Raw genomic sequence first — 26,578 nt, 5'->3', positions numbered from 1 at the left:
ACTTCTAGTGTGAATTAGATTTTACATATTAGCCCATGTGGTTATTGCAGATCAAATACAGTATTTATCTGCTGTAATGTACATTTATACCGTTGATTTCACAATTTTTTAACCTAATGCAAAATACATTTTAAGGTATAATGTCATCTGAATGAGCATACATGAGAGTAATTAAAATACTTCAAATTTCAAAGAGTGAGAATGCCTGCATTCAAAACTAAGCCTCAGAAACTATGTTGAAATATTAATATATCTCTGTCTTTTTCACTTAACTCCAGACAAATGAAAAGTTATGATGGATGGAAAAATCTATACCATAATACCTCTTGTAAAAAATGTTGGACAGTATACTAAAAGGTACATGTGTGTCAGTTAGTAATGCTAATCTATTTGTAACAATAATATGCTGTTTGTCCAGAGTAAACAATTTTTTTTCCATTTAATTTCAATTTCCAGACAAAACAAAACATTATTTGTACAAAAAGTTTCACTAATCAGCACAATCTATGTAAAATTGATCCTACATGATTACAAAACAATATCTATCGTGACATTTTGATGAAATGAAGCATCTAAAAATAAAAATCTGAAGGAACGGTATACCTGGAGGAAATTCTCAAACTCAGTAGCTATATCAAAAATGATTTAATATCCTGCTTGGCTCTTGATTTACACTGACTATTAAAGCTGCTGATGACAGGTAATGCTACACTTCATAGCGTTCAGAGACTTAGGATAGGCTCTATTGTTTTTTTCACTTAATTAAGTTTGCCGTCATTATACCTTTGACGCAGCCTTATGGTATTGACAGACTGTTCTGTAGCTGATAGTCTTCAACATCATCTTAGCACACCTAAAATATAAAAAAAGGAAAATCTCTTGGTAACACTGATGTGCATTTAAGGATATTTAACTCTTTGCAAGAAAATAGAGTGAAAAAAAGGCATTAAACTGTCTACGAAATATGTTTTGATTTGACACAAAATGTATAGCTATTCACAGGTAATCATAATGGTAGAAAGTATAAACTGCTGACAAAGCAGGATTTGCTTGGTAATATATACAAAGGGAGACAACTATTACAATCTAGTTGAAATTCAGCAGAAAATTTTAGTTTATTAAAGTAAACAAAAATCAAGCATGCATTTCATTTGTCATAGTATTTTGTTCATCAGCGATCTTATTGAAATCTCATTTAATGTGATCCACTTACTATCTGCGAGGTCATAAAGTTAATTAAACAAAATACAAAACATTTTCATTACATATTTTCCACAAACAAAAGGTTCAAAGAAGCTGTATTGCTCACATAAAAATTTACGTGTTTTAAACTGAAATATGGTCATAATTCATATAGTCCTTTACAAGGAATAGGTTTTTTTGCAAGTACTTTTTTCTAACTTGGCAGCAGTTTGACCAATGTTCCTTACAAAGATCTGTAGGGTTGGCAAATGCAGCTTCCACAACATTTCAACCCCTCAATGTTCTGTTTATAATGGTAAATATTCAAATACTCATTGATTAAAAATCTTTGAATCCTTCATGAAGAAGCATTTTTTTAAGCAGAAATCTACCCTAAGTTCAAAAAGGAAAAACCTTCTTTACTGTAAGTCAATCCTGGTTCCAGTTAAAATCCATAAAAGACTCCCTCCTGAGATAAGACACCATAGTTAACACTTCAACTACATATATACTCTATATATATATCATATACCTAGCCATAACAGACTTGCACCTGAGGTAGGAAGCTATAGCCAACACCCTAACTACATACTACATATACACAATATACCCATCCATTACAGATTTGCACCTGAGGTAGGAATCTATAGCTAATTCCCTGACTACATACTACATACTCTACAAACACCATATACCCATCCATTTCAGATTTGCACCTGAGGTAGGAAGCTCAACCAACACCTTGACTACATACTCCATAAACACCATGTATCCATCCAATACAGACTTGCACCTGAGATATGAAGCTATAGCTAATACCCTGACTACATACTACATAAACACCATGTACCCATCCAATACAGACTTGCACCTGACTTCATACTCTATATACACAATATACCTATTCACTACATATTTGCACCCAAAGTAGGAAGCTACAGCTAATACCCTGACTTCATATTCTATATACACCATTGCCAAATCATAAGACCTCACCTTAAACCCAACATCTTCTTTATATATCCATGAGAGATTTGCACCCAAGGTACATTGCCACAGCTAAAGCCCTTCTTTTTTATACACAATATTTACCCATCTATGAGAGATTTGCACCCAAGGTAGGATGCGACAGCTAAAACTCGAATACATCTTCTCTATACACAATACTTACCCATGCATGAGAGATTTGCACCCAAGGTAAATGGGACAGCTAAAACCCTGATAACATCTTCTTTATACACAACACATACCCATCCATAAGATTTTCACCCAAAGTAGGATGTGATAGCTAAAACCCTGACTATGTCTTCTTTATACACAATACTTACCCATCCATGAGATTTGTACCCACGGTAGGAAGTGACTGCTAAAACCTGACTACATCTTCTATATACACAATCATTACCCATCCATGAGAGATTTGCACCTAACGTAGGATGTGACAGCTAAAACCCCAACAACATCTTCTTTATACACAATACTCACCCATCCATGAGAGATTTGCACCCAAGGTATGATGCTGCAGCTAAAACCCCGACTATGTCTTCTTTGTTCACCTCTTGCTCATCATGGTACAAATTCCCCAGGGTAACAGCCATGGCTGCAGTCATGAGTAAACAAAGAAATTTGTTTTGTTTGAAAATAAGCCTATGTCCTCTAATAAGCCCATCTTCATACCTATAACTGTTCAGTAGAATAACCAACAAATCCTATTTAATTTTTTGCCTTGTAATAATCTCATCCCTTACTTTTGAATTTTCACTTTCAACAATTCATTTATCATGTTATGCAGAACTGTTCCATCACCTGCCTTCTCTGTGTTCTGATGTATATTTCTAACTGAAACAAAACACAACATTGCTGCTGATGAATTGCTGCATTACCATTAAAATACTTTTGGATTTCTTTTCAATTTGTATTTCTGGTTGCTACAATCAACAGACAACAGCAAGTGATATGTTTACCTCTCTGAAACCTCTACTCCTACCCCACCCACTACTCATTAATAACCCTACCCTTACCCCATCCACCACTCATTGATAAACCTACCCTTACTCCACCCACCACTCATTGATAACCCTACCCTTACCCCACCCACCACCCATTAATAAACCTACCCTTACCCCACCCACCACCCATTAATAACCCTACCCTTACCCCACCCACCACCCATTAATAAACCTACCCTTACCCTACCCCCCACCCATTAATAAACCTACCTCTACCCCACCCACCACCCATTAATAACCCTACCTCTACCCCACCCACCACCCATTAATACAAAGATGATTTGTACATTGTAAACCAATAACACCAAATACTGAACACAATATTTTTATTCTTGATAAACGAATGTCTAGTATTTCCTTTTTTTTTTTGTACATAAATATAATAACACCCTTGAAAAGTCAGTTCTACTCAATAAACATCAGATGTTTTAGGCAGGGTTTTCCATAAGAGCCGGTCGCCGGCCAATTTGACTGGCTACTTTGATCATTTGGCCACCTACACCAATCCAGTTCCGTAATAATGTTCCGTACACGACTACATGTACACGGCAGGCCAGCCTCCTACTTTCACTACACAGCCTACTACTAACAAAATTATGGAAAACCCTGTTTAGGTCAACATGTTTTTACCTCGTTTGGTGACAAGAGGGTCTCTGATGTCAAGTTTGATAACAGTGACATTATTAAATCTCTTCTGTGAGATATGGGCTGGATGATCTAATCCTTTAGCTTCTTCTTCTTCTTGCTTTTCTTCTCCATCAACCATACTCAACCTGTCAGAAGGAGAACAGCAAAAAATATTATTAACTTTAATGAATGAAGCAATCAAAATGAGTATAACAAACATTAACTTCATTCAACTAATCAGAAGAGGTATAACAAACATTAAACTCATTCAACCAATCAGATGGAGTATAACAAATATTACCTTTACTTGACCTATCAGAATGTCTGATACTTACAAAGTTAACATAATCTTTATGCAACTAAGCAAAATGAGAAAAAAAATGTAATAAACATTAAAAACACTCAAAGAATCAGAATGAATTCCTAACATCATTTGAACGCATATAATATCCAAATAAATATAACAAATTTTACAAAGTTCATCTTGATACAAAATTTAAGAATTTTGAGGGGTTTTATCCAGGCAGTGAAAACACATCATGATGTGGAACTTGAGTTATTTTTCACAACATCTGGACAAAAAAGTAAAACCTTTCAGTCATGATACTTGCATTACATTAATTAATGTTGTTTTCCTAAATTATTTATATACAGTACCTGTTACTAATCTCACGGTACTCATTGCTATAGAAGTTACTCTTCTTTATGTAACTGTCAAGGGTTTCGGAGGCTGGGCTGCGATAGTATTTCTGGACACGAGGATCATCAGCCTCACGAAGAAGCTGGGCGAGAACCTCAGACTTCTGCAAGTAGGGGCGGTGTAACTCCCAATCCATCCCAAGGCATTTCAATAGTACATCTGGCAACAACAAAGTAAAGAGTGACTACAAGATCATACTCCTTACAAAATCAACAAATTTACTGGAAAATTTCTGTCTATTTGTCAAAGTTTTGAGTCAGCACATTGAAAGAGAATCTACAAAATACTGAAATATGTTTTATTGATACTTGTATCATTTTTTCCACTCTTTCTTTTTCTTAGTTTTTTTCTTTTTGTTTAAAAAAATGTTAGATAAAACAGATATCCATTCATTTTAAGATTATAAACAGTTGCTGTTTTTAATAATGAGATTCTGATTAAAACTGTTAAAGAAAGAAGAATTTTTTTAATAAAATAACAATGTAAAGTCTTTATCTGTGAATCAGAAAAAAAAGAAACTAAATGCAAAATTTGTTTTTTTATCTATGAAAACAATTTAAAATAAACATGTATTAAATAATTTCAATAATTTTATTATTATTATATTGAAGTCATGAGCAAAATTAGAAAGAAAAATCCATGCAGTTAATGATCTAACTTATTAAACATGTAATTTTTTTTCGTGTTTATATCCACATGTTTTCATAATGAACAGATAAAAAGCTATAAACTTAAGTCATAAAACAAATAAACAGTAAATAAATTATACATCACATTTTGGTAAATATTTGTGATACTAAGCCAAGCAGTGAAAATAGAACTATTTACATTCTAAACCTGATAAAAAGACAAAAGAATTTCTACTAGGGTGTTTAAAATATCATGGACATATATATATGTATGTACAAAATATTAACATGTCAACTAAAATTCCAAAATACAATCACTAGTGTTTTCAATGTTGTGGCCATCTTCAAGCAATTGCATTGATGCCATAGGTATGTTACATAGTAATTTACAATGTACATTATGACATAATGTTACTGTCAAATATAAGGAAAGTTAATAATGTTGGTTACTGTGTAACGTACCTATGGCATTGTAATTTGGAATCTTAGTTGACATGTTTTTATATTTATATGTAGGATATGCAAAGCATTTCTTATATTTGAGTGTTATATATAAGCTAACAAAGTTGTCATTCTTACCCAGGGATGCCCCACATTAAGTTTTTGACAATTTAGTAGCTGAGGCTATATGGGTTCTATCATTGGTTTTCACTGTTAACATGTATATTGCATTATAAAACATTACTGATCACGTGGTCAGTGAGAGGTGTTAAGTCCCTAAGGACTTTGACAACTCTCCATAATCTTGCACATGCTTAAACTCCCTATCAAATTATTTATGTATATTGGTTGAAATTTCACATTAATGATATCATAATTACTTTCACATCCAATCAGTATTGTATGCAGTGAATCAGCTCACATTAATATATACTTATAACACTGATTATACACAATACATACTTCATGCTGACATGCATTTCAATAAATAATGATCCATGTTCATTAGGTTGATAAATTGACAACTTCAGGCAACAACTTCATTTAAATATTGCAAGGACACATTTAGTGTATTATCATGCTTAACAAAAATTGATAATCTAAATATCTTGTTCTTTACCATGATTGAGAGCTGAAAGCAAGTGAAAGAAGAAGCTATTTAGTATATAAAATGCATGTCAAGCTTTCTGCATTTTTTCAAAACAAAAATATGAAAAGCGAGATGAAATGACACTACAACAATGTCTTATTATCAAACTAATGCTGGATAACATGATTTTTAACTACAAATTCAAAATTAAAAGCCTTGTTTGTTTACAGTACTTACTCCTAGCTCTATTGTGAAAAATAAAAATATTCCATGTAAAGTTTGATATAACAAACGATTTTGATTAAATATCCCTGCATCAATTTAAAATTCTATCTGACTAACAAATATTCTTTAATCATACTGATATTTCTGTTGTCAGCTGAAGAAGAAGAAGGAGAAAGAAAAGATTTAATTAAGACAAAAATACACAACTTTAAAAATCAGTTTTGACACTATTGAAACTTTACCAAATGACAAGACAATATCTAAATCATATTGAAAAGTAATGGGTTAACATACAGTAAATACATATAAACAAAGTATGCAGTTAACCCTTTACAGTTTGGTATAAATTAGGGTGTGGGAATGAAGAAAAATAAATGATACGAAAAATAAAAGTTGAGAGCATGTTGGTGTCTAACTTATCAATAGAAAAGTGTAAGTATTAGCTTATATGAACTGGCGATGAAATGCAGTTTTTAATAAACATAGATGAGCATTAATTTTAACAGCTCAAAATAAATCCACTGCAAGAGAGAATATGTACTGTGGGATGCATGTATACTGATTTTTTTTTTCAATTCACAACAAATAACAATCTGGCTCTTGATTCAAACATGTTAATTAAAAATGCAACCATAACAATAGAGAAGACCAACCATATCTAGACATTGGACCCAAAAACCCTGTAAATGAAGCAGATGAATTGACTAGTATTGCTTAATATCAACATTCACTATATAAATAAAATATAAAAGAATTCATAAATAAGTCAAGGGGGCCAACATATAATATCATATTCCAGGTCAAGGGGTGGGCTTATTACAGAACCGTAATGTATAATATTTCACAATAGTATTCTGGCAATATATATTTCTGTTATTTTATCTTTCTGTAAAACATTTAAAATTTCATATGTATCAACAATCTTTTCAGGCAATCAATGTTTTTTTCCCTTTCTTTTGGCTAATACAGGACAGCAAACTTTTCAATATGGTATCAAACATATTGACAATATAAAGTAAATTTAAATAGCAGTAAGCAGAATTTTAAAATTGAAAATTAAAACAGATCATTTATAATTATACAGATTTAACACACTCATAGTAAAAGCTTTAATTAACACTAGTACTGATCTGAAAAATCTAACATGTGCATTATTGAACCTTCAAGGTAAACAAAAATAATGTATTTTTTCACATTGTGTAGACACTTTGGATTTTATACATAATAAAAAATAGCTATTATCCCATAAATGTACAGAGTTAATTCAAGCAATTTCTTTGACCCATGGTTATAACTTTACACAATTAATCCATCACCCTTACAAAATTTCAAACACCCATTCAACAAAACAAAACATGGACCATACCACTGATGCCCAAGGGGCTGATATAGAAAGACCGTTGATTAGTTCCTGCAAGGGGAGACAGGATGGATTAGCTATCTACAGTCACCTCGCTCCATTAAACAATGAACTCAATCCAACTGCCACAATCATTAAGGAAGACATTTCAAAATCAGTAGAATTCCTTTCAAATCATGGAATGTTCTGTATGCTTATATATATATATCATTTCATTTTTATTTGTAACTTTTTCTATACATGTTACAATATTTTTCTATGATTTCATGATATTCTTTTCTTTGAAACCAAATTTCAAATTTTATCTCAAATCTGTATTAGTTATCTCCCTTGGATGAGAATATTTCCTTGATGATGGCAGTGTTTTTAAAAGAATTGTTTTTCTTAAATTCATATCATCAATAGATAAAAGTTTTGAAAAAAATTACAAAGTCACTAATGTGTTATTGACATGCAGTTAAATGTTTACAAAACTAAGAAATACAATATTTAGTAGAATACTCATCAGAAGGAAGATTATAAAGTGATATATCCCATGCAATTACACTAGGCAATTAAGAAAAAATAAGAAATTAATGTGATTGCTAATAGTCCTCCTTTTTACCTTTATTTTTCTCAAAAATGAATCTTAGTGGTAAATATTTTAATATAAAATGTAAGTAAAAAGTGAAAAAAAATACTAATTCTTACCACTAGCGTAAGCCAACACCAAAGCAAAGAGCAAATACATTTTGTAATTGTTAAATATAGTTAGAAATAATTACAACAATAAATTCTTCAATTTGATGTTATATATATATATATATGAATAATGTTAAAAGTTATGCTTCAAAAGCCAGTCTTTCAAAAGGATCTTTAGTGTTATGGTACACACAGTAAACATATATAAATCTAATCTGAAGCACATTCTTTCTTAGAAAAATTAAAATTCATCACTATTTTTTTCATCAAACCTTTCAAAAGAAAAACAATTTTAAATCAAACATTTTTTTCAGTTGATGCCTTCACAGCAAATTCTTGCAATATAAACCAAAATCAGTTTTAAGGTTTAACAGTTTCTTGTCTTTTTTATCTATGCTCTGGTCAATTGATTCACTTTCAACAAAACCTATCAGAAATTGAATAACTGCCTACAACTCCTGAAAACTAAGATGAATTGAATGAAATATGGTATGTGTTATTGTTTTTTAACCATTAGTACAAACAAAACAGTACTAATACAATTTCTAAGTTTAAAAACTACTAGTTTATGCTAACGATTCTTTTTAAAACATCTCAAAGAACAAAATTTTCAAATTTAAATGTAGCATACAAAGCAAAAATTATTAAATCAATTTGAGACAGAGAGTAAAACAATTATCAAACAATTTTAAACAAAAGGCATTAAAACACAGTTAATTTTCAAATCCAGTTCATCAAATTATGTCAATATCACTGAATGTTACTGGAAATAAGCTCCCTCTCCACTTTTATGTGTCTTCCAAGAAAAGGGAGGGTTACCCACAATTAAGCAGTAGAAAATAATATGTGTATTAATTTATTGATGTTGCATAATATCTGATTATTTATGCATATCTCAAAATTAAAAAAGAAATTCCAATAGATATTCAATACACTGTATCTTTAACCTGTGTTATATGAACCTTGTGTGCTACGGAAACCTGCCTAATCTATATCATTATTTACACCATTGTTGTAAGTCTTGTGTTATCTGATATCCTGTTTATTTGGAATTAATTGCAAACTTTAACTGTTTTATGAAAATGAATAAACAAGTTTTAACAATTTATATCAATTAATCCATGTTCGCTGAGACAGAAGTGTGGAAGGATCTCTTACAAGGGGAGGAAGCTTGACTCTGCATTACGCCCATTTGGCCAGCACTGGTGAATTAATCCATGTCCCACACATAAAAGGAATATATATACAGGTGTATATCATTAACAATGATTACCAGAAACAAAAACAAAAATAGAAAGTACACTTTTATCATTATTATTCTTTTATCAGTCAGCTTCAAGGGATGAGTATGAGGTACTAGGGATGTGAAGTATCTCATTGGATGAAGAACTTGAAGTCCCTGATGGAATTGTTAGTCAGACTGAAGGTTTTAATCATGGTAACTAAAATATGCATAATAGCATATATGCAACAAAAACTATAAGTACCAAAGAAGTTATGAGAGAAGCATATCCTGCCCTCTTTATCCACTACACATAGCTAAAACCACAAAGTCTAACACATAAAGTTACAAAACCAATTTTTTCTCTAAATTAGGACAAGTGAAAAAATAAAAGCAACAAAACAGAACAAAAAGCATTAAAATATGGCATTACTCTACAATATGTATATGCTAATTATATATCAGTAATTATAAGTATTAATTATATACTAATATGGTTTGGCGGACAATCTACAGCGTTCCTGATAGATTCAATACAGAAAACTCACCGTGATCTCGTACTTTCCCGCCTATGATTGTAAAATGTTAATTGTTTCAATACAATTTACCCTCTCTTATCAAAATATGCTAACTTGTAGTTCCTGGAAAAATATTCTGTCAATAATAGTGAGAGTTGTGTCCCTTCTATCACAAACATCCAGAAATGTTTGTCAAAAGATGAAAATTTAAAAGCTCAGACACAAATGAAACTGTATGGTCTACACACATGTACTTCATATTTTGTAATTTATGAATAAAAATAACTTTTTTTTCTTTCGTAAATCCTTTCTTTTTTTTAAATTTTATTTTAAATCATTATTGAACTACATTGCGATTTCTACAAAAAAAATTAAAACAATAATTTACCAGGTCCGACATAGTTCTTGTTTTTCTTTGAATGGTAGAGAAAGATATCTTTTGGTGTAGTCGGCCGTGCACTGGAAGGAATATACTTGTTGACAGGACCAGCAGGTGCCCTACAATATCATTTATATAAATCTATACTCCAATGTCTCTATATCATCTATCCAACAAAAACCAAAGAAGGCCATCACGTTACTTTAGTGTACAGAGGTGGAATTATAATAGAATGATAAAATAGCAGTGAATTGTATTTTGGGTAAAAATTTATTTTAGAAAAAAAATAACTGATTCATTAACAGATATTTACTTTAAATAATTATGATTAGTTTTTAAAGTTACAAGCAAAATGCTTAACAGATAACTGTGCAATATAAGTTCTAATGTAATAAACTTGAGTTTGGCAATCCACTTGAAGGTTGAAGGAGCAGATTGATTCTTTAACCGGAAGGTAAAGAGACAGAGTTTGGAAATTGTCTCCCCTTAACTGTAGATTACAGAGACAGGGTTGAAAGATTGTTTCCCCTTGCCTGTAGGGTATGGAGACAGGGTTGCGAGAGTGTGTCCCCTTACCTGTAGGTTATAGAGACAGGGTTGGGAGATTGTATCCCCTTACCTGTGGGGTATAGAGACAGGGTTGGGAGATTGTATCCCCTTACCTATAGGGTATAGAGACGGGGTTGGGAGATTGTATCCCCTTACCTGTAGGGTATAGAGACGAGGTTGGGAGATTGTATCCCCTTACCTGTAGGGTATAGAGACAGGGTTGGGAGATTGTATCCCCTTACCTGTAGGGTATAGAGACAGGGTTGTGAGAGTGTATCCCCTTACCTGTAGGGTATAGAGACAGGGTTGTGAGAGTGTATCCCTTTACCTGTAGGGTATAGAGACAGGGTTGTGAGAGTATATCCCTTTACCTGTAGGGTATAGAGACAGGGTTGGGAGATTGCATCCCCTTACCTGTAGGGTATAGTGACGGGGTTGGGAGATTGTATCCCCTTACCTGTCGGGTATAGAGACAGGGTTGGGAGATTGTATCTACTTACCTGTAGGTATAGAGACGGGGTTGGGAGATTGTATCCCCTTACCTATAGGGTATAGAGACGGGGTTGGGAGATTGTATCCCCTTACCTGTAGGGTATAGAGACGGGGTTGGGAGATTGTATCCCCTTACCTGTAGGGTATAGAGACAGGGTTGGGAGATTGTATCCCCTTACCTGTAGGGTATAGAGACAGGGTTGGAGATTGTATCCCCTTACCTGTAGGGTATAGAGACAGGGTTGTGAGAGTGTATCCCCTTACCTGTAGGGTATAGAGACAGGGTTGTGAGAGTGTATCCCTTTACCTGTAGGGTATAGAGACAGGGTTGTGAGAGTATATCCCTTTACCTGTAGGGTATAGAGACAGGGTTGGGAGATTGTATCCCCTTACCTGTAGGGTATAGAGGCAGGGTTGGGAGATTGTATTCCCTTACCTGTAGGGTATAGAGACAGGGTTGGGAGATTGTATCCCCTTACCTGTAGGGTATAGTGACGGGGTTGGGAGATTGTATCCCCTTACCTGTCGGGTATAGAGACAGGGTTGGGAGATTGTATCTACTTACCTGTAGGGTATAGAGACGGGGTTGGGAGATTGTGTCCCCTTACCTATAGGGTATAGAGACGGGGTTGGGAGATTGTATCCCCTTACCTGTAGGGTATAGAGACGGGGTTGGGAGATTGTATCCCCTTACCTGTAGGGTATAGAGACGGGGTTGGGAGATTGTATCCCCTTACCTGTAGGGTATAGAGACGGGGTTGGGAGATTGTATTCCCTTACCTGTAGGGTATAGAGACGGGGTTGTGAGAGTGTATCCCCTTACCTGTAGGGTATAGAGACAGGGTTGTGAGAGTGTATCCCTTTACCTGTAGGGTATAGAGACAGGGTTGTGAGAGTATATCCCTTTACCTGTAGGGTATAGAGACAGGGTTGGGAGATTGTATCCCCTTACCTGTAGGGTATAGAGGCGGGGTTGGGAGATTGTATCCCCTTACCTGTCGGGTATAGAGACAGGGTTGTGAGAGTATATCCCTTTACCTGTAGGGTATAGAGACAGGGTTGGGAGATTGTATCCCCTTACGTGTAGGGTATAGAGACAGGGTTGGGAAATTGTATCCCCTTACCTGTAGGGTATAGAGATGGGGTTGGGAGATTGTATCCCCTTTCCTGTAGGGTATAGAGACAGGGTAGGGAGAATATCTCTTTACATGGAGAGTACAAAGTCAGGATTCTAACATATATTAATAATTTTTATGGCCTGGATAAAGGAAACTATAATACCAAGACAAACCTGCATGGTCACACAGGTGACCATATGGCCCATAGTTCAAGGAATCCAACCCAGGACATCTAAGTTGAGGTGACTGTATAATATGATTTTGCCACTAGGTCATCCATTAGGAGATTGTCTCCACTTACCTGGAGGGTGCAGAAGCTGGAACTGGAGGAGGCTTTGGTACCATGAAACTGCCATTTCTCTGCACAGCTTCTGGCTGAGACTCAGCCATTGGCTGTGTGTAGGGTCGGTCCATTATCTGGCGGAACTTATAAGGCATGCTTGTGTCCAGGTTCATGTTGATCTGGGGACTTTCAGCTATAACAAATAGTGACATAATAACTATATGACATTTTCAATTTATTTTGTTTTGTTTTTATCTTATTTTTTTCAACCATTCAAAAAAATGCCCAAATATTGAACATTTATCATTTATCATGAAGTTCATGAATTTCATTTTAACTTGGTCAGCTGATATTTGAAATGTACTGGTAGTTGTTAAATTTTAAATATGCTCCGTAGAAAGCTTATTCACAGCACTTAAATGTAATCTTCACTATGCCTCTTCAAGCTCATAATTCAGAAGGTAGGAACAGGTTTAGAACCTGGAGAAACCAGTGTCAGATTCATACAACAGAACTTAAACTGATTTTCTCTTGATACTCTATTCATATTTTAAGATGTGTAGGGGATCATTACATACAAATACAGACTCAAAGTCAGTGCTGGGCTTATTGCAAGACAACGAAATGGCAGTATGTATGGGTTCATTACCAGGTATGGGCTTATTGCCAGATAAATAACTAAATTATCAGACAAACCTGTGATGATATTGATGAGACTTTGATTGAAGGGCATCGCTACAGATTTTATGGCCTGACGACTCCCTAACAGATCACTTCCCAGTGACTCCGGGAGGCGCCACCTGTTGGTGCTCCCGACAAGTTTCCTCATCCGACACCGTGGAGTAATAGGATGCTGGAAAACACAGAAATATTTAAGAGTCATGTCTATCATTCTAATATCATAACAAAAACATCAACAAAACTTCCATATCAAAAATGACTCAATTTGTTCTTAATGTCCACTTGATGAGCAGATGAGAAACAGTTATGCTTTAACTTCATTAATTTTAAAGGGTGATTTACTTTCATTGACTTTATGGTAAATCTAAATCCCAAATTTCTATATCCATGAAATGATAAACAGATAAAAGCTGATATGGGAGATAGTATTATAGTGAATTTTGTGAGCAAGATTTATCCATGAAATCGAGCGCCTACAAAAATGTATAATTTTGAAAAACCACAAAAATTGAGCCCAACAAAAATATACGACTAACAAGAAATTCAGAAATGGAAGTAGAAATTAACCTGTACTTTGGAAACCCTAACTGAAATTTTGTATCCATCAAATATAGTACCACTATTTCCTCATCAAGTAAATCAATAAATAGAATAAAAGTAATTATCATCCATTTCTTTGATGCTTTTAAAATCTTTAACAGGATACGATGTACTTTTGGCCATAAGACTTTTACATGATACAGTCATCTGTCACAGACATACATACATCTTCCTGATTTATATATATCGGGCAGACATCAGAAGCATGTTGGTGACCTAGTGCCCTGCTACAACACCCACGAAGAATACAGTTGACAAATTGGTTTAACACCATGAATATAGCCAAATGGATGACTTGACAAATGTCAAACAGGATTGCCAGTACTCCTATATATAGGGGACAAATGCTCAATAACCGATGTTCCTAGAACTACTTCATTTATAACAGTTAATTTGGTATATCTGCCAAGGAGTGCTGTTTACTAAAGTTGATTGAATTCAACTCCTACCAATGAGAAAAATAAAGAAGGATCAATCAGTTATTGTGTTAATGATCTGACCAAAAGATGTGTCAAGGATAGGTATTACATGACAAATGAGGGGCAGAGACAGTCAACAGCAACATGGACATTAACTGGGAGAAGGGGTGGAGAGTGGGAAGAGAGACAGGGAGGTGCTAATTAGCATCAGAGAGTCAGTAGAAGGATATGGCAATTAACAGAGATAGAATAAAGTCAGAAACACTAATGTATACACCAACAACAATTGAAGACCAATCCCACAATGTGAAGGTAAAAACCTGCATTTTATACATTGTAAATGTAAGTATAATTTAATATTGAGGGTCTAGAACCTCACTGTTTATAAAGTTAAACCTGCTGCCTATACCTAGTGAAATCAAATCAATTAAATAGAGAATTTGTGAAATTCAAATTTAAAATCTATATTCATTGGTTATTAAATATTGAAGGTTTAGACTCTCACTGTATATATATACTTAGCAAGACATAGCTTGTATTTAAGGCTTAACCTGCTGCCTTTTCCATTCAAATTAAATTGATTTAATGAAATATAAGTGAAATTTTAAATGAAAACATATATTCACTATAATTTAACAATGAGAGTTTAGATCCTCACTGTTTAAATATTTGCAAAACAGAGCTTGTATTTAAGGCTTATCCTGCTGCCTTTTCCATTCAAATTAAATTGATTTAATAAAACATTTTTAAAATTTGAAATGAAAACCTTTCTTTCATTGTAATTTAAAACTGGGGCTAAATATATATTTAGATATAGAAAAAAATTACAAACATGGGTTCAAATGATTAGTGCTTTCATTCTTACTCTTCAGATTTTAATGAACGATACATTGTACATTGATGACAACTTATATAAACCATATCATAATACCAGGTACATAAAATGGATTTAATAAGGGAGGTAAGTCTCATACTTTTAACTTTTTGGGAGGTTTGAATAATTGAATTCTTAAAATACTTTTTTCATTTCAAAAATGTCTGTATTCAAATGACTAAATAGAAAATCATTGTTTGTTGTAACCGTCCTATCATGGTGCATACAATTGATTTTAGAGTCTTAATTAAAAGCCAAGTTCTTCATTGTAAAAAGGAAAACCCCTGTTTATTTCTTACAATACATTTTCATGGCTGTGATTTTACATATATCAAAGTGTAAGTTTTTTTTTCTATGAATGATAAGAATCATCGAGCAAGTACAGTCACAGATATATACACAAAAGAAATAAACTAACCGCCTGACACATATATATTAATTATATTTAGTCCTTATTCTTCAATAATCTTAACATATGATATATCGTAATTTGAAACAAGCTATCATAACATGACACTCAGCCAATTTTTTTTTAAACGTCCATGACAAAGCCAAAGAATAAATCTATTTAAATACAAATGTTTACGCATGATCCTAATCAAAGGATCATGTGAATGATGTACTGACAGGCTTCCGATGGGAACAGTTTATCTGGCCAATATCCATTACACCCTAGTGTGGATCTACACAACTGATCAGGCCTTAAGTCAGCGAAATGTAACAGTGCTAGACACTGGGTGTACAAGTCTACCATGTCAAATATACCTGGTCTATAGATATTTCCTTCTTATGACTAAGGGAAACATTTTACCTCAAAATGACAATTTAGTTAGAAGAATTTTTCACACAACTCAGATAAGCAGATTTGTCCCAACTACATAAGATCGTCAGACTTGTCCTTATACTGTGTGGGATCTCCAGACTTGACCTTATACTGTGTAGGATCTCCAGACTTGTCCTAACAGAACGTAGAATCACTAGATATCTCCTGACACTATATATGATCTCCAGACTTGACCTTATACTGTGTAGGATCTCCAGACTTGTTCTAACAAAAGGTAGGATCATCAGATATCTCCCCACATTATATATGATCTCCAGACTTGCCGTTTCCTAATATAGGATCTTCTGATTTGTCCTAACAGAAGGTACTGTGGGATTACTAGATACCTCCTCACACTATATAGGATCTTTATACTTGTTCTAGCATAATATGGGATCTCCAGACTTGTCCTAACAGTACGTAGAATCACTAGATATCTCCTGACACTATATATGATCTTCAGACTTGCCGTTTCTTAATATAGTATCTCCAGACTTGTGCTAACATAATGTACTGAGAACAAAAGATATTTTGGGATCACTACATATCTCCTAATGCCAGTTAGGATCTTTAAACCTGTCCTAATGTAATATAGGATCTCCAGATTTGTCCTTACAGGAAGTAGGATCATCAGATATCCCCCCACATTATATATGATCTCCAGACTTGCCATTTCCTAATATAGGATCTTCAGACTCATCATAACAGAAGGTACTGTGGGATCACTAGATATCTCCTAACACCATATAGGATATTTATACTTGTTTTAGCATAATATAGGATCTCTAGACTTGTCCTAACAGACGGTAGGATCACTAGATATCTCCTTGCACTAGACTGGATCTTTATACTTGCTCTAGCATGATATAGGATCTCTAGACTTGTCCTAACAGACGGTAGGATCACTAGATATCTCCTTGCACTAGACTGGATCTTCATACTTGTTCTAGCATGATATAGGATCTCTAGACTTGTCCTAACAAACGGTAGGATCACTAGATATCTCCTTGCACTAGACTGGATCTTTATACTTGTCTTAATAGGAGATAAGATTATTAGATGTATCTAAACACTAAATAGGATAACTGAACTTATATACAAGGTAGGATCACTATACTGATCTCAAAACAAGGAATTGTCTTAACATAATGTAGGATTTCCAGACTGAAACTTATATATAGACTTATCCTGTCACAATCTAGGATCACATGGTATGCCCTTACACAAGATTTGTCCTAACAAAAGCTAGGATCTCAAGACTTGTCCTAACTTAGGTAAGATATCCAGAGTTTCTCCAACACAAAATCTGAGAGTCAGACTTGTTATAACATAAGGTATGATCTCCAGACTGGTCATGACTTAGGATGGATCTGCACATGTCCTCTAACGAAACATAGGGCATATAGACTTGTCCTCACTAAGGTAGTATCTCCAAACTTGTCCTAACATACGAAAGCATCACCAAACTTGTTCTTACAAAAGGAAAATCAACAGACTTATCCTAACACAAGCTAGGATCTCAAGACTTGTCCTAACTTAGGATATTCATAGTTGCTCCAACACAAGAGTTGATGGTTAGACATGTTATAAGACAATGTATGATGTTATAGCCAGACTTCCTCTAACACAACATACAATATCTAGACTTGTCCCAACTTACATGTAGGTAGGATCTCCAGACTTGTCCTAACACAAGAGAGGATCACTAAACCTGTTCTTACACAAGGCAGGATCAACCAACTTGTCCTAAAACCAAACTAGGATCTCAGGACATGTCCTGACTTAGGCTTGATCTCCAGTCTAGTCCTAACTTAGGCAAGATCTCCAGACCTGTCCTGATTTAGGTAGGATCTCCAGATTTCCTCTAACACAACATAGAATATCTAGACTTTTCCTGACTTAGGTAGGATCTGCAGACTTGTCCTTACACATGTGTTAGGATTACCAAAGTTGTTCTTACACAAGGTAGGATCAACAGAATTATCCTAACACAAGCTAGGATATCAAGACTTGTCCTAACTTAGGTAGGATCTCCAGACTTCCTCTGACACAGCATAGAATATCTAGACCTGTCCTGACTTAGGTAGGATCTCCAGACATGTCCTTACACAAGATAGGATCTCAAGTCTTGTTCTAACACAAGGTAGGATCAACAGGCCTGTCCTAAAACAAGGTAGGGTCTCCAGAATTGTTATCACAGTGAGTAAGGGATATTCAGATTGGTCCTAACTAACGTACTTATGTACAAGCAAGTTAATGGAGCTTTTTTTTCATGGGTAGGATGGCCAGAATTATCCTAACACAGTGTAGGATAACAAGCATTGTAATGTCTACATGTATGTAAAGGATATATAAAGGTTGGTATTACAGATTCACTATATACACTGAAATCAATTTCTGATCAGTAAATGTAGCATTACAAATTCTGAAACAGATTTATTAAAAGTAATGTTTGATACTGAATATTTGTATTTGTGCATCCAACATTGCAACTTGATAGAAAGAAACATTTTATTGAAACACACCTTCTCTGGACTGTAAGTTTGTAATCTATTACAAAACTATTACAATATCATTACTGATACCATCTGAGGCAGCACACTGGCGACGTTTATTTCCTTTTTAGAAATTAATATGTTTCTTTCTTATCTGGCATTTGATCACACTACATACTGGTTAAATACAGATTACATACAAATTGATATCAAATAGTAGTTACATGTATCCATTACCCATTTCAAATCAATTTCTATCAAAGTTCAAACACTACATTTCAAATTTCATTCGCATGTGTATCAATGCCAATATTAAGCATACACGGTATGCAAATAAAATGAAGTATAACTTTGATAAAAATAGACAATTTTGTATCTATTTCATATCGTTCAATATACATGGATCTGAACAGCATGTAATTACTGCAATGTTAATTCAAATTTCTTAAACGGTTCATCAAAATTCAAGTGCCTTCATAGTCATGGTCATTCAGAAGAGAGTCAAATTTTCAATTTAAACTCATTTTGTATATCAAAACTATCCACAGTACATATTCAGGGCCCAAAACCTCGGCCCCCAACCAACATACATATAGGTTGACCCCAAACCTAAACCTGACAGAAAATGAGATACAAATATAGAGATTTTAGATCCCAATCAGTTTCATGCAATGATTCATCTCATATGTGATACAACAATGGTATACCATGGTAATGTTATGTCGGTTAAAATTTAAATTTCAAAGAAAGATAGTAACTAATTATATTCATTTAAAATGATGTCCAGGTGATATGTATAAAAAAATATCAAATTTAAGGATTTCCATTATATCTCTTGAATTTTAAAAGTTCTGTAGCATTTTCTATTTAAATTAGTTTCAAACTTTAAATTAAAGTTAAATCATAAAATCTTCTAAGATTTTAAACTACTCACAGCTTTTATGTACATTTAATAGATTAAAAACCATGACCTGAAAACTTTTAAACTGTGTGCAATCAATGCTGTGACAGGGAGATAATACAGTGTTAAAAGCATTTCTTCTTGTATCAATATATCAATAAATACCATTTCTACAGATAATCACTCTGGTCATACACAATCAACTCTGGAATCTTTTATATGCCACATTATACCCCCATACAATACCCCCCAATCCCTAAACAACTAATGCTATAAACAACAGACTAAACAACCTCCCCCAATCACCCTCACAACCCCAACCCCCCACAACTCCCCCAACCCCCCCGATTCTCAATACCATTAGACCTGTTATGATTAAGCTACAGGCAAAATAATGTTATAAACAAATAATAATACCCATCCTTTAAAGTCACATGCAAACACCTTTTGAACTTACATCATTTGAAGTGTGTAAAACACATCACAGATTGATCTTCATATCAACGCCTTATTTAAAATCTGTTAAGCTGAAGTATGTTGGTTGATGTAAATATGACATTACAGATTAATATCCTTAAGGCATTCAAATTTTACAAATTTCATATACATCATATCTTTTCACATCTCCCACTAACTACATAATGTGGTTTAAATAGTAATCAGTTTGTTTGTGCATGCCTTCATCAGTGATAACCTTGGTACCTGTATGCTACCAGCCCCTGTTCACTTCATTTTTATTTAAAGTGTTTTTGTTCAAAAAAAAATTGTTTATGTAACTAAAAGAAAGCACTTGATGACAAATAATGGTCAATTAATAATAGCAATCAGTTGATAATTACTTGCTCTTTTTTGGGTTAAATTCTAAATGAAAACTAGTCATGACTGATTCAAATATTTATTCAGCAGACCAAACAGATATGATTGTTTTTTTGGGGTTTTTTCACCCTTCTTCATAAACATTATCTCTTTATATGAAGAAAACATTATTATATAAGCCATTGAAATTAAAGTTTCTGCATATTTCCACCCTAATTCAACACCCCCAACTTGAATATCATAGAACGCCCTCAGCTCCTAAGAGACCTCAAAATCTACAGCTAGTATATATACAAGTCCCACTTAAGTGTACTACAGTCTGAAATATAATCAATAATTCCAAGTTTTAAGCCCCACACAGAAGCCAGTCGGCTCCTGAACTCCACTCCCTATCGTCACAAGAGATTTATATATATGTTCTCCACCGAAAAGCTTCAAGTTTCACTATACCTTTGAAATATAGCCAATTTAGTGCTGTACATTGTAGCTCCATGTTTAAAAGAACCTTTAGAAAAAATCACAAATAAATTACAGTCGACATTATGTGTAATACTGGTTTAGCTTTAATGCCGTAACTTAATTTAGGTGGTTTGTTCCCTTTACTTGTCAGCTTAAGGAGTATAAGTTTTTAAATATACACTACAAAATAAGCAAATTTCTTTTTCTAAAACTGAATTTTCTTAAAATATCAAAAAAGGAAATAATCTCTTCAATTATTCATAATACTAGATTTTCTTACATGAACTGGCTTTGTACATTTCAGGACACCGATTTTTTTAATCAGGATGACAAAGCTTTCACATTTTAGAACCTGACACAATACACAGATTGGCTGTGACTTAAAAACATCCAGTGTTGCTACAATTTTTCTTTCAGTTCAAGTCTTTTTCATGACAACATTCTGAAAAGTACTTGGTCAATAAGTGTATCCTTGAGTAGTGTAAACTTTAAGGGAATTAAACTATTAGCAAAACAAACAGACACCACAAGCATACCTACACTTGTTAATGTTTATGGTCGCGACCTCTTTGTATATTTATCATTTTTATTGTAAAGTGCTTTTAACAGCTATATTGACACAGTTGAACATTCATGTACTACTGTGAAAATATGAACTGAAATAAATGACTGTTCATTTGATTCATTCCTTTTCACATAGCATATCACTTCACCACCATATGAGTGTGACTTCACCTGGTAAAACATTTGTCAAATAAAACTTATAGTGGTTAAAACAATGAATGTTTAAGAAATTCATATAAAAAAAACTGTTTCAAGTATTCCCTAAGAAATTCAAAGGGAATGCTTAAAACAAAATGGTTATGTCTCCATATATAGCACAAACATTGAAACCACATATAACAACCACTTTACAATCAGAGATATAGAACCATCAGTCATTTTGGTAGATTTAAAATTTTAACTAAAATAAAAAGAAACCATTTTCTGTATTGTTGATATTGTCTAAAGCTTTCACACTAATAGCCAGCCTATACTTTAGCCCATTTCGTTAGCCCATATCATTTTCATACAAGTTATGTATTCATTACGTGTTGATAAGTAAACCCTACTCAGTTGTAAACTCTCAATTGTATATCAGCAATCAATGACGACTGCAAATTAAAGCTAGTGCTCACTTGACAAACAAAAACCGTTCCAGTTAAAGATCTAGAATATTACATTTTCTAATAAGAGTATGATCAATGACGATTTGTTGACTTTCTTTTTCAAAAACCATTGCATACTAAACTAACACCTAGTACTGATTGAAGTAATGAAAAATTTTCTCTATAGCCACGTCAATAAGAAGTAGATAGCATTTTCTCAGTGTGACATACTCCTGCTCCAAGAAGGAAATTCCTGTTTCATTTAACCTGTTTACTAAAACAACACTGGTTACAAAAGAAAATAAAACACTTTCTTGATCTCTTCAAATAATTATTTTTTGTCTCTATTTCCTTAAGCCTGTGAAACTACTGGACAATATGACAAAATATTGTGGAGATTGAACCCTGAGACATAATAGATATTTGTTACAACATGAAATCTGTCATATCAAGGCTATCTGAGAAATAACTAGGCCACCAGCATTAGAGAAAATTGATAAATGATTACGTATGTCATGAATATCAAAATCATTATTTCCATTCCCTGACCTGCAGCAACATAGTTTCTTATTCATCTACACTTTCTGTTTCAATTAGTTTGCAAAATAGAATATTTTGAATAAATTAATATACTTCAGAAAACTTTTTTTGGTCTAATGACAAATGTCCTGTATTAAAAACCTACAAGCTCAGCTATAGAATGATTTATGACCTTACAAATACGAAATCCATTAATATTGATAAATATCAGCGTCAACTAGGTGCATATTTCTGTAAGTAAACATTAAGATAAACAGAAAATGGCTTATCTACAAAGTTCTATCTTCGAAATACTTTATATCAATAACTGAGTATGACAATATCAGACTCTGAGTAACAAAATCGAATTTGTTTAATAACTGTGCGAGACTTGTTCATATAACACAGCTTAACAGTTTATTGAAAATCTTTGAGCGCTATTTAAACACCAATTCAAGTCCACTGTCAACATTGTTGATTATAATCCTCTTACAAGATGGAATTATACACTACACTGCCATATATCAACGCCCATTTGATATACAGGTCAGCTTTAATCCCTTTCTTAAAAGGTGTGAATTTGCAATAACTTTTTATTCAATTCTTGTACATTATAGTATTAGATTTTTTCAATATCCCCAATCCATTCTGCTACAAAGTCCTCTAGATTTCCATCTAAAACTGAAAACTTTTGAAAATATGACGGGCATTTTTAAATCCTATCAAAAGCTTGCTGAACTTATGATTTCAAAGCACAATTCAAGCTAACAATGCTAAATTAAGTACAAGCTTCTGTGAAATCCGTAATTCCTCAACAGTTCAATATCAACTACTGCTTTTCAAGTACATTCTGTCTAATGTATCAAATTCTGTTTGTAAAATGTGCCCTCCTAAGAACCCTAGATATAAGAAAAGCTAACAATTTGTTTTTCAAAAGGCCACTTCTTTTCATCCATATAATATATATATATTTACTGTTCTTTTTTAAAAGAGCTTCTCTTCAAGTTAACGAGTAAAAAATGCACCTAAAACATGAAAAAATAGTTTTATCCTGCCTCTTCAAAGAGGAACAGTGTGTTTTTAGTAATGTTTCCTAGAATTTAATTTTCAAAATAAACTTTTCTAAATCTAATTGATTTTAATTTTAACGATTCCAATGGTATCAGATTGAACGAATATCACACAGGTTTTTATGCTTATAGGGTGGTACCAATATGACTTGCTTACATTCTAAATTCTACAAGTTGATATGTAGCAAGTTGCAAAATGAACAATCTTCTCATCATAATTTGTGAAAATATATATCACAATTGATAGGCTGTAAATTTTTCTTTTCATATTCTTTGTTTTTGACATTTGTGGTTCTATAGATATATTTTGTGAATTACATCATATCTATAATGTGCAGGGGTTGTTTAGTTTGAAGACTTCAATAAATTCACTACAGATAAGGGACTAACTCCCTAATTTTGAAGCAGTTTTTATCAAAAGTGGTGATCAAGTCATTTCAAGATGTTATTTTACAGATATATTCATAATTCATATTAAAAAAGTTTTTGAGCTTTTATAGCAGACTTGAAATTGGATACCAAAAGTATTTTATGAAATGTATATGTATTCACAAAAAATAAAGAAACACTTTAACAACTGAAAATTAAAGCTTCTATCACTTCTAGTAATAAAGAATCTATTCACTGCTTTAAATCTGAAACCTCCCTACTTTAATTTTGTTTAATATGACAAGTTATATAACCAATGAATAAATTTCACTGATCAATTACCATGGGTTGATATTATGTTCCAATAAATATTTCATGTTGTATGCTGTTTTTCTGTCTTTATGAGAATACATACCCTATCTGGCTGACGAGCATCCACGACCACTCCCATAAGTGCCGTGTATGGAGCATCATTGACGGACCTGAAAATCAATTAAGAAATTGAGTTAATTACCAACGTATTGTCTAATTAGAATGTTCAAACAAAACAAACAAGTCTAGTTACAATGTATTGCTGTGTTAGAGTTAAAGCAATGCAGGCTACTTGTTCTATTTTAAGGTTAAGCAATATACCACCAAGAACAGCGAGTTTGGGGATAATGAAGGGGTAAGGGACCGAGGTGGAGGAATTCTCAAATAAACAAACCAGGGTTTGATCCTGGGGCACTCAAACTTTCAAAATATAAGTGTTATGACAACATCTGGCATTTTGAGGCATGTTATTGGTGAATTCAACTCACATTTTGTCTTTATTTCCATCGGGATTAAACATTCAAATTCATTCTTCAAAAAGATTCACCATTCTACTGTATGCTGGTAAAAGCATCTATAATATCACTTTCATTCAGTGGTCCTCTACTTGATTCTCTATGAAATTCAGAATACAAAGTGTAAGAGACTATTTGATAAAAACAAGACGAAAGGCACAGAGAATCTAAGATTGGATTATAGTAAAGTGATTTAAAACAGTAAATGTACCCATTAACAGATTGATGAAACAAAGGAGGTTGGGCTTTAACAGAATATACACATGAAAGCGGATAGAGAAGAAAGTGGAAGAATTTACGAAAAGTAGGATATATTTTGCAATAGAGCATGTATTTTACAGCGAAGTGTGATAATACATGTACATTGTACATCCAAAGACAGTTACAAATCAGGAAAGCAGTAGTTGATTGTAATAGGAAGGAGTAATGAAAAACACCCTGCCAGCGCTAGGGTTCGAACTAGCGACCCTTCAGTCTCTGGCCAGACACTCCACTGCTCAACTTAAGGGAAATTCCCACTAGCCAAAGGCTAGTAACGCAACCTGTACTCTCAACTTCTACAGGATTACTGAAATGGTTCTGTGTTTTCATATCCTATATGCATGATTAGAGAATAGAACGTAAAAAAAGAGTAGAACAGAAGATGTCTGTGATTGGTTGGTGGGGGCCAAAATGAACAGAAACACCCACATACAGTGTTCACCACAGCTGAGAAAACTATGTGTGTTTGTGTTGGAGTGGGGAGTTTAGAGGAAATGAATTTGATTTTGGTGCATTATTACAGAAAAACCTATTAAACAGCATTGTAAATGTGCAAGTATATTATGATAAGAAAATATTAATATCCACCATTGTTTTAATATGAACAGGTACAGACACCAGCATCTAATCAAATCACTATGACTTAGTTCACGGTCATCAACTTCTGATCAAGATATGGCTATCAAAAATCAATGTCTCTACCTGACAGAAGTGGCAAACTAAAAGCACATAAAATTAGTTTCATAGAATTATTGATACAACCATAAACACTTCATAATGTTAAAGAGTTAAAAATTGTTTAGTGTGAAATGGTAGTGATATTGACTTATATGAATAGAAATTGTAAAATCGTCTTCAATTCGATTGATCTTCTGTGTAGTTGATCTTATCGAGAATCACTTATCATATGTCGTCTGCATTTTTCGTTCGGTAGTTACTGCTAAGTAAAGCATGACACAAGTCAATACAAATATGCACCATATGGTTTTCTTACTTGCAGTACGAGATTGCAGCCTTAGGTGCAGCAGGTGGAATATTAGGGAAGTATGAAGTCGATAAACGACTCTTCAAGGGATGCGATCCCATCGTCGATACATCCGCCATGCTTGATCTCCCGGATTGGACCCGATCACACTGTTCGAATATCCTTCCGCTAAAATAGGACGCTAAGTAAACAATCGTTAATTCAGTTTTTATTTGTAATACTTCTATATTTTTGTACAAGTATTATCAAAAATATACGTATCAATGCTTAGAAGTTAAGAAGTATTTATAGCCAGTGTGTATTTGCTTAATATTCCGCCGAGGCAAC

General features: G+C 33.5%; 1 protein-coding gene across 1 annotated transcript in view; it reads right to left on the bottom strand.

Annotated features, from left to right (window-relative positions):
• LOC132552860 (BTB/POZ domain-containing protein 16-like) overlaps positions 1-26,370 on the bottom strand; it is a 53,426-nt gene extending 27,056 nt beyond the window's left edge. Inside the window, exons 1-11 of the mRNA XM_060217050.1 lie at positions 26,261-26,370; positions 24,594-24,660; positions 13,701-13,857; positions 13,023-13,197; positions 10,572-10,681; positions 10,214-10,234; positions 7,056-7,082; positions 4,476-4,677; positions 3,822-3,964; positions 2,668-2,782; positions 784-853 (exon numbers count right to left, since the gene is read on the bottom strand). Coding sequence (XP_060073033.1) covers positions 784-853; positions 2,668-2,782; positions 3,822-3,964; positions 4,476-4,677; positions 7,056-7,082; positions 10,214-10,234; positions 10,572-10,681; positions 13,023-13,197; positions 13,701-13,857; positions 24,594-24,660; positions 26,261-26,370 — 1,197 coding nt within the window. The remainder of the gene's footprint in view (positions 1-783; positions 854-2,667; positions 2,783-3,821; positions 3,965-4,475; positions 4,678-7,055; positions 7,083-10,213; positions 10,235-10,571; positions 10,682-13,022; positions 13,198-13,700; positions 13,858-24,593; positions 24,661-26,260) is intronic.
• Positions 26,371-26,578: the final 208 nt, after the last annotated feature.

This window comes from Ylistrum balloti, unplaced genomic scaffold (genome assembly GCF_031769215.1).
Source record: "Ylistrum balloti isolate Yb309-2 unplaced genomic scaffold, AGI_CSIRO_Ybal_v1 Utg370282, whole genome shotgun sequence".
NCBI lineage: Eukaryota > Metazoa > Mollusca > Bivalvia > Pectinida > Pectinidae > Ylistrum > Ylistrum balloti.
Note: the sequence above shows the minus strand (reverse complement) of the source record. Positions and strands in the feature narration are given on the sequence as shown.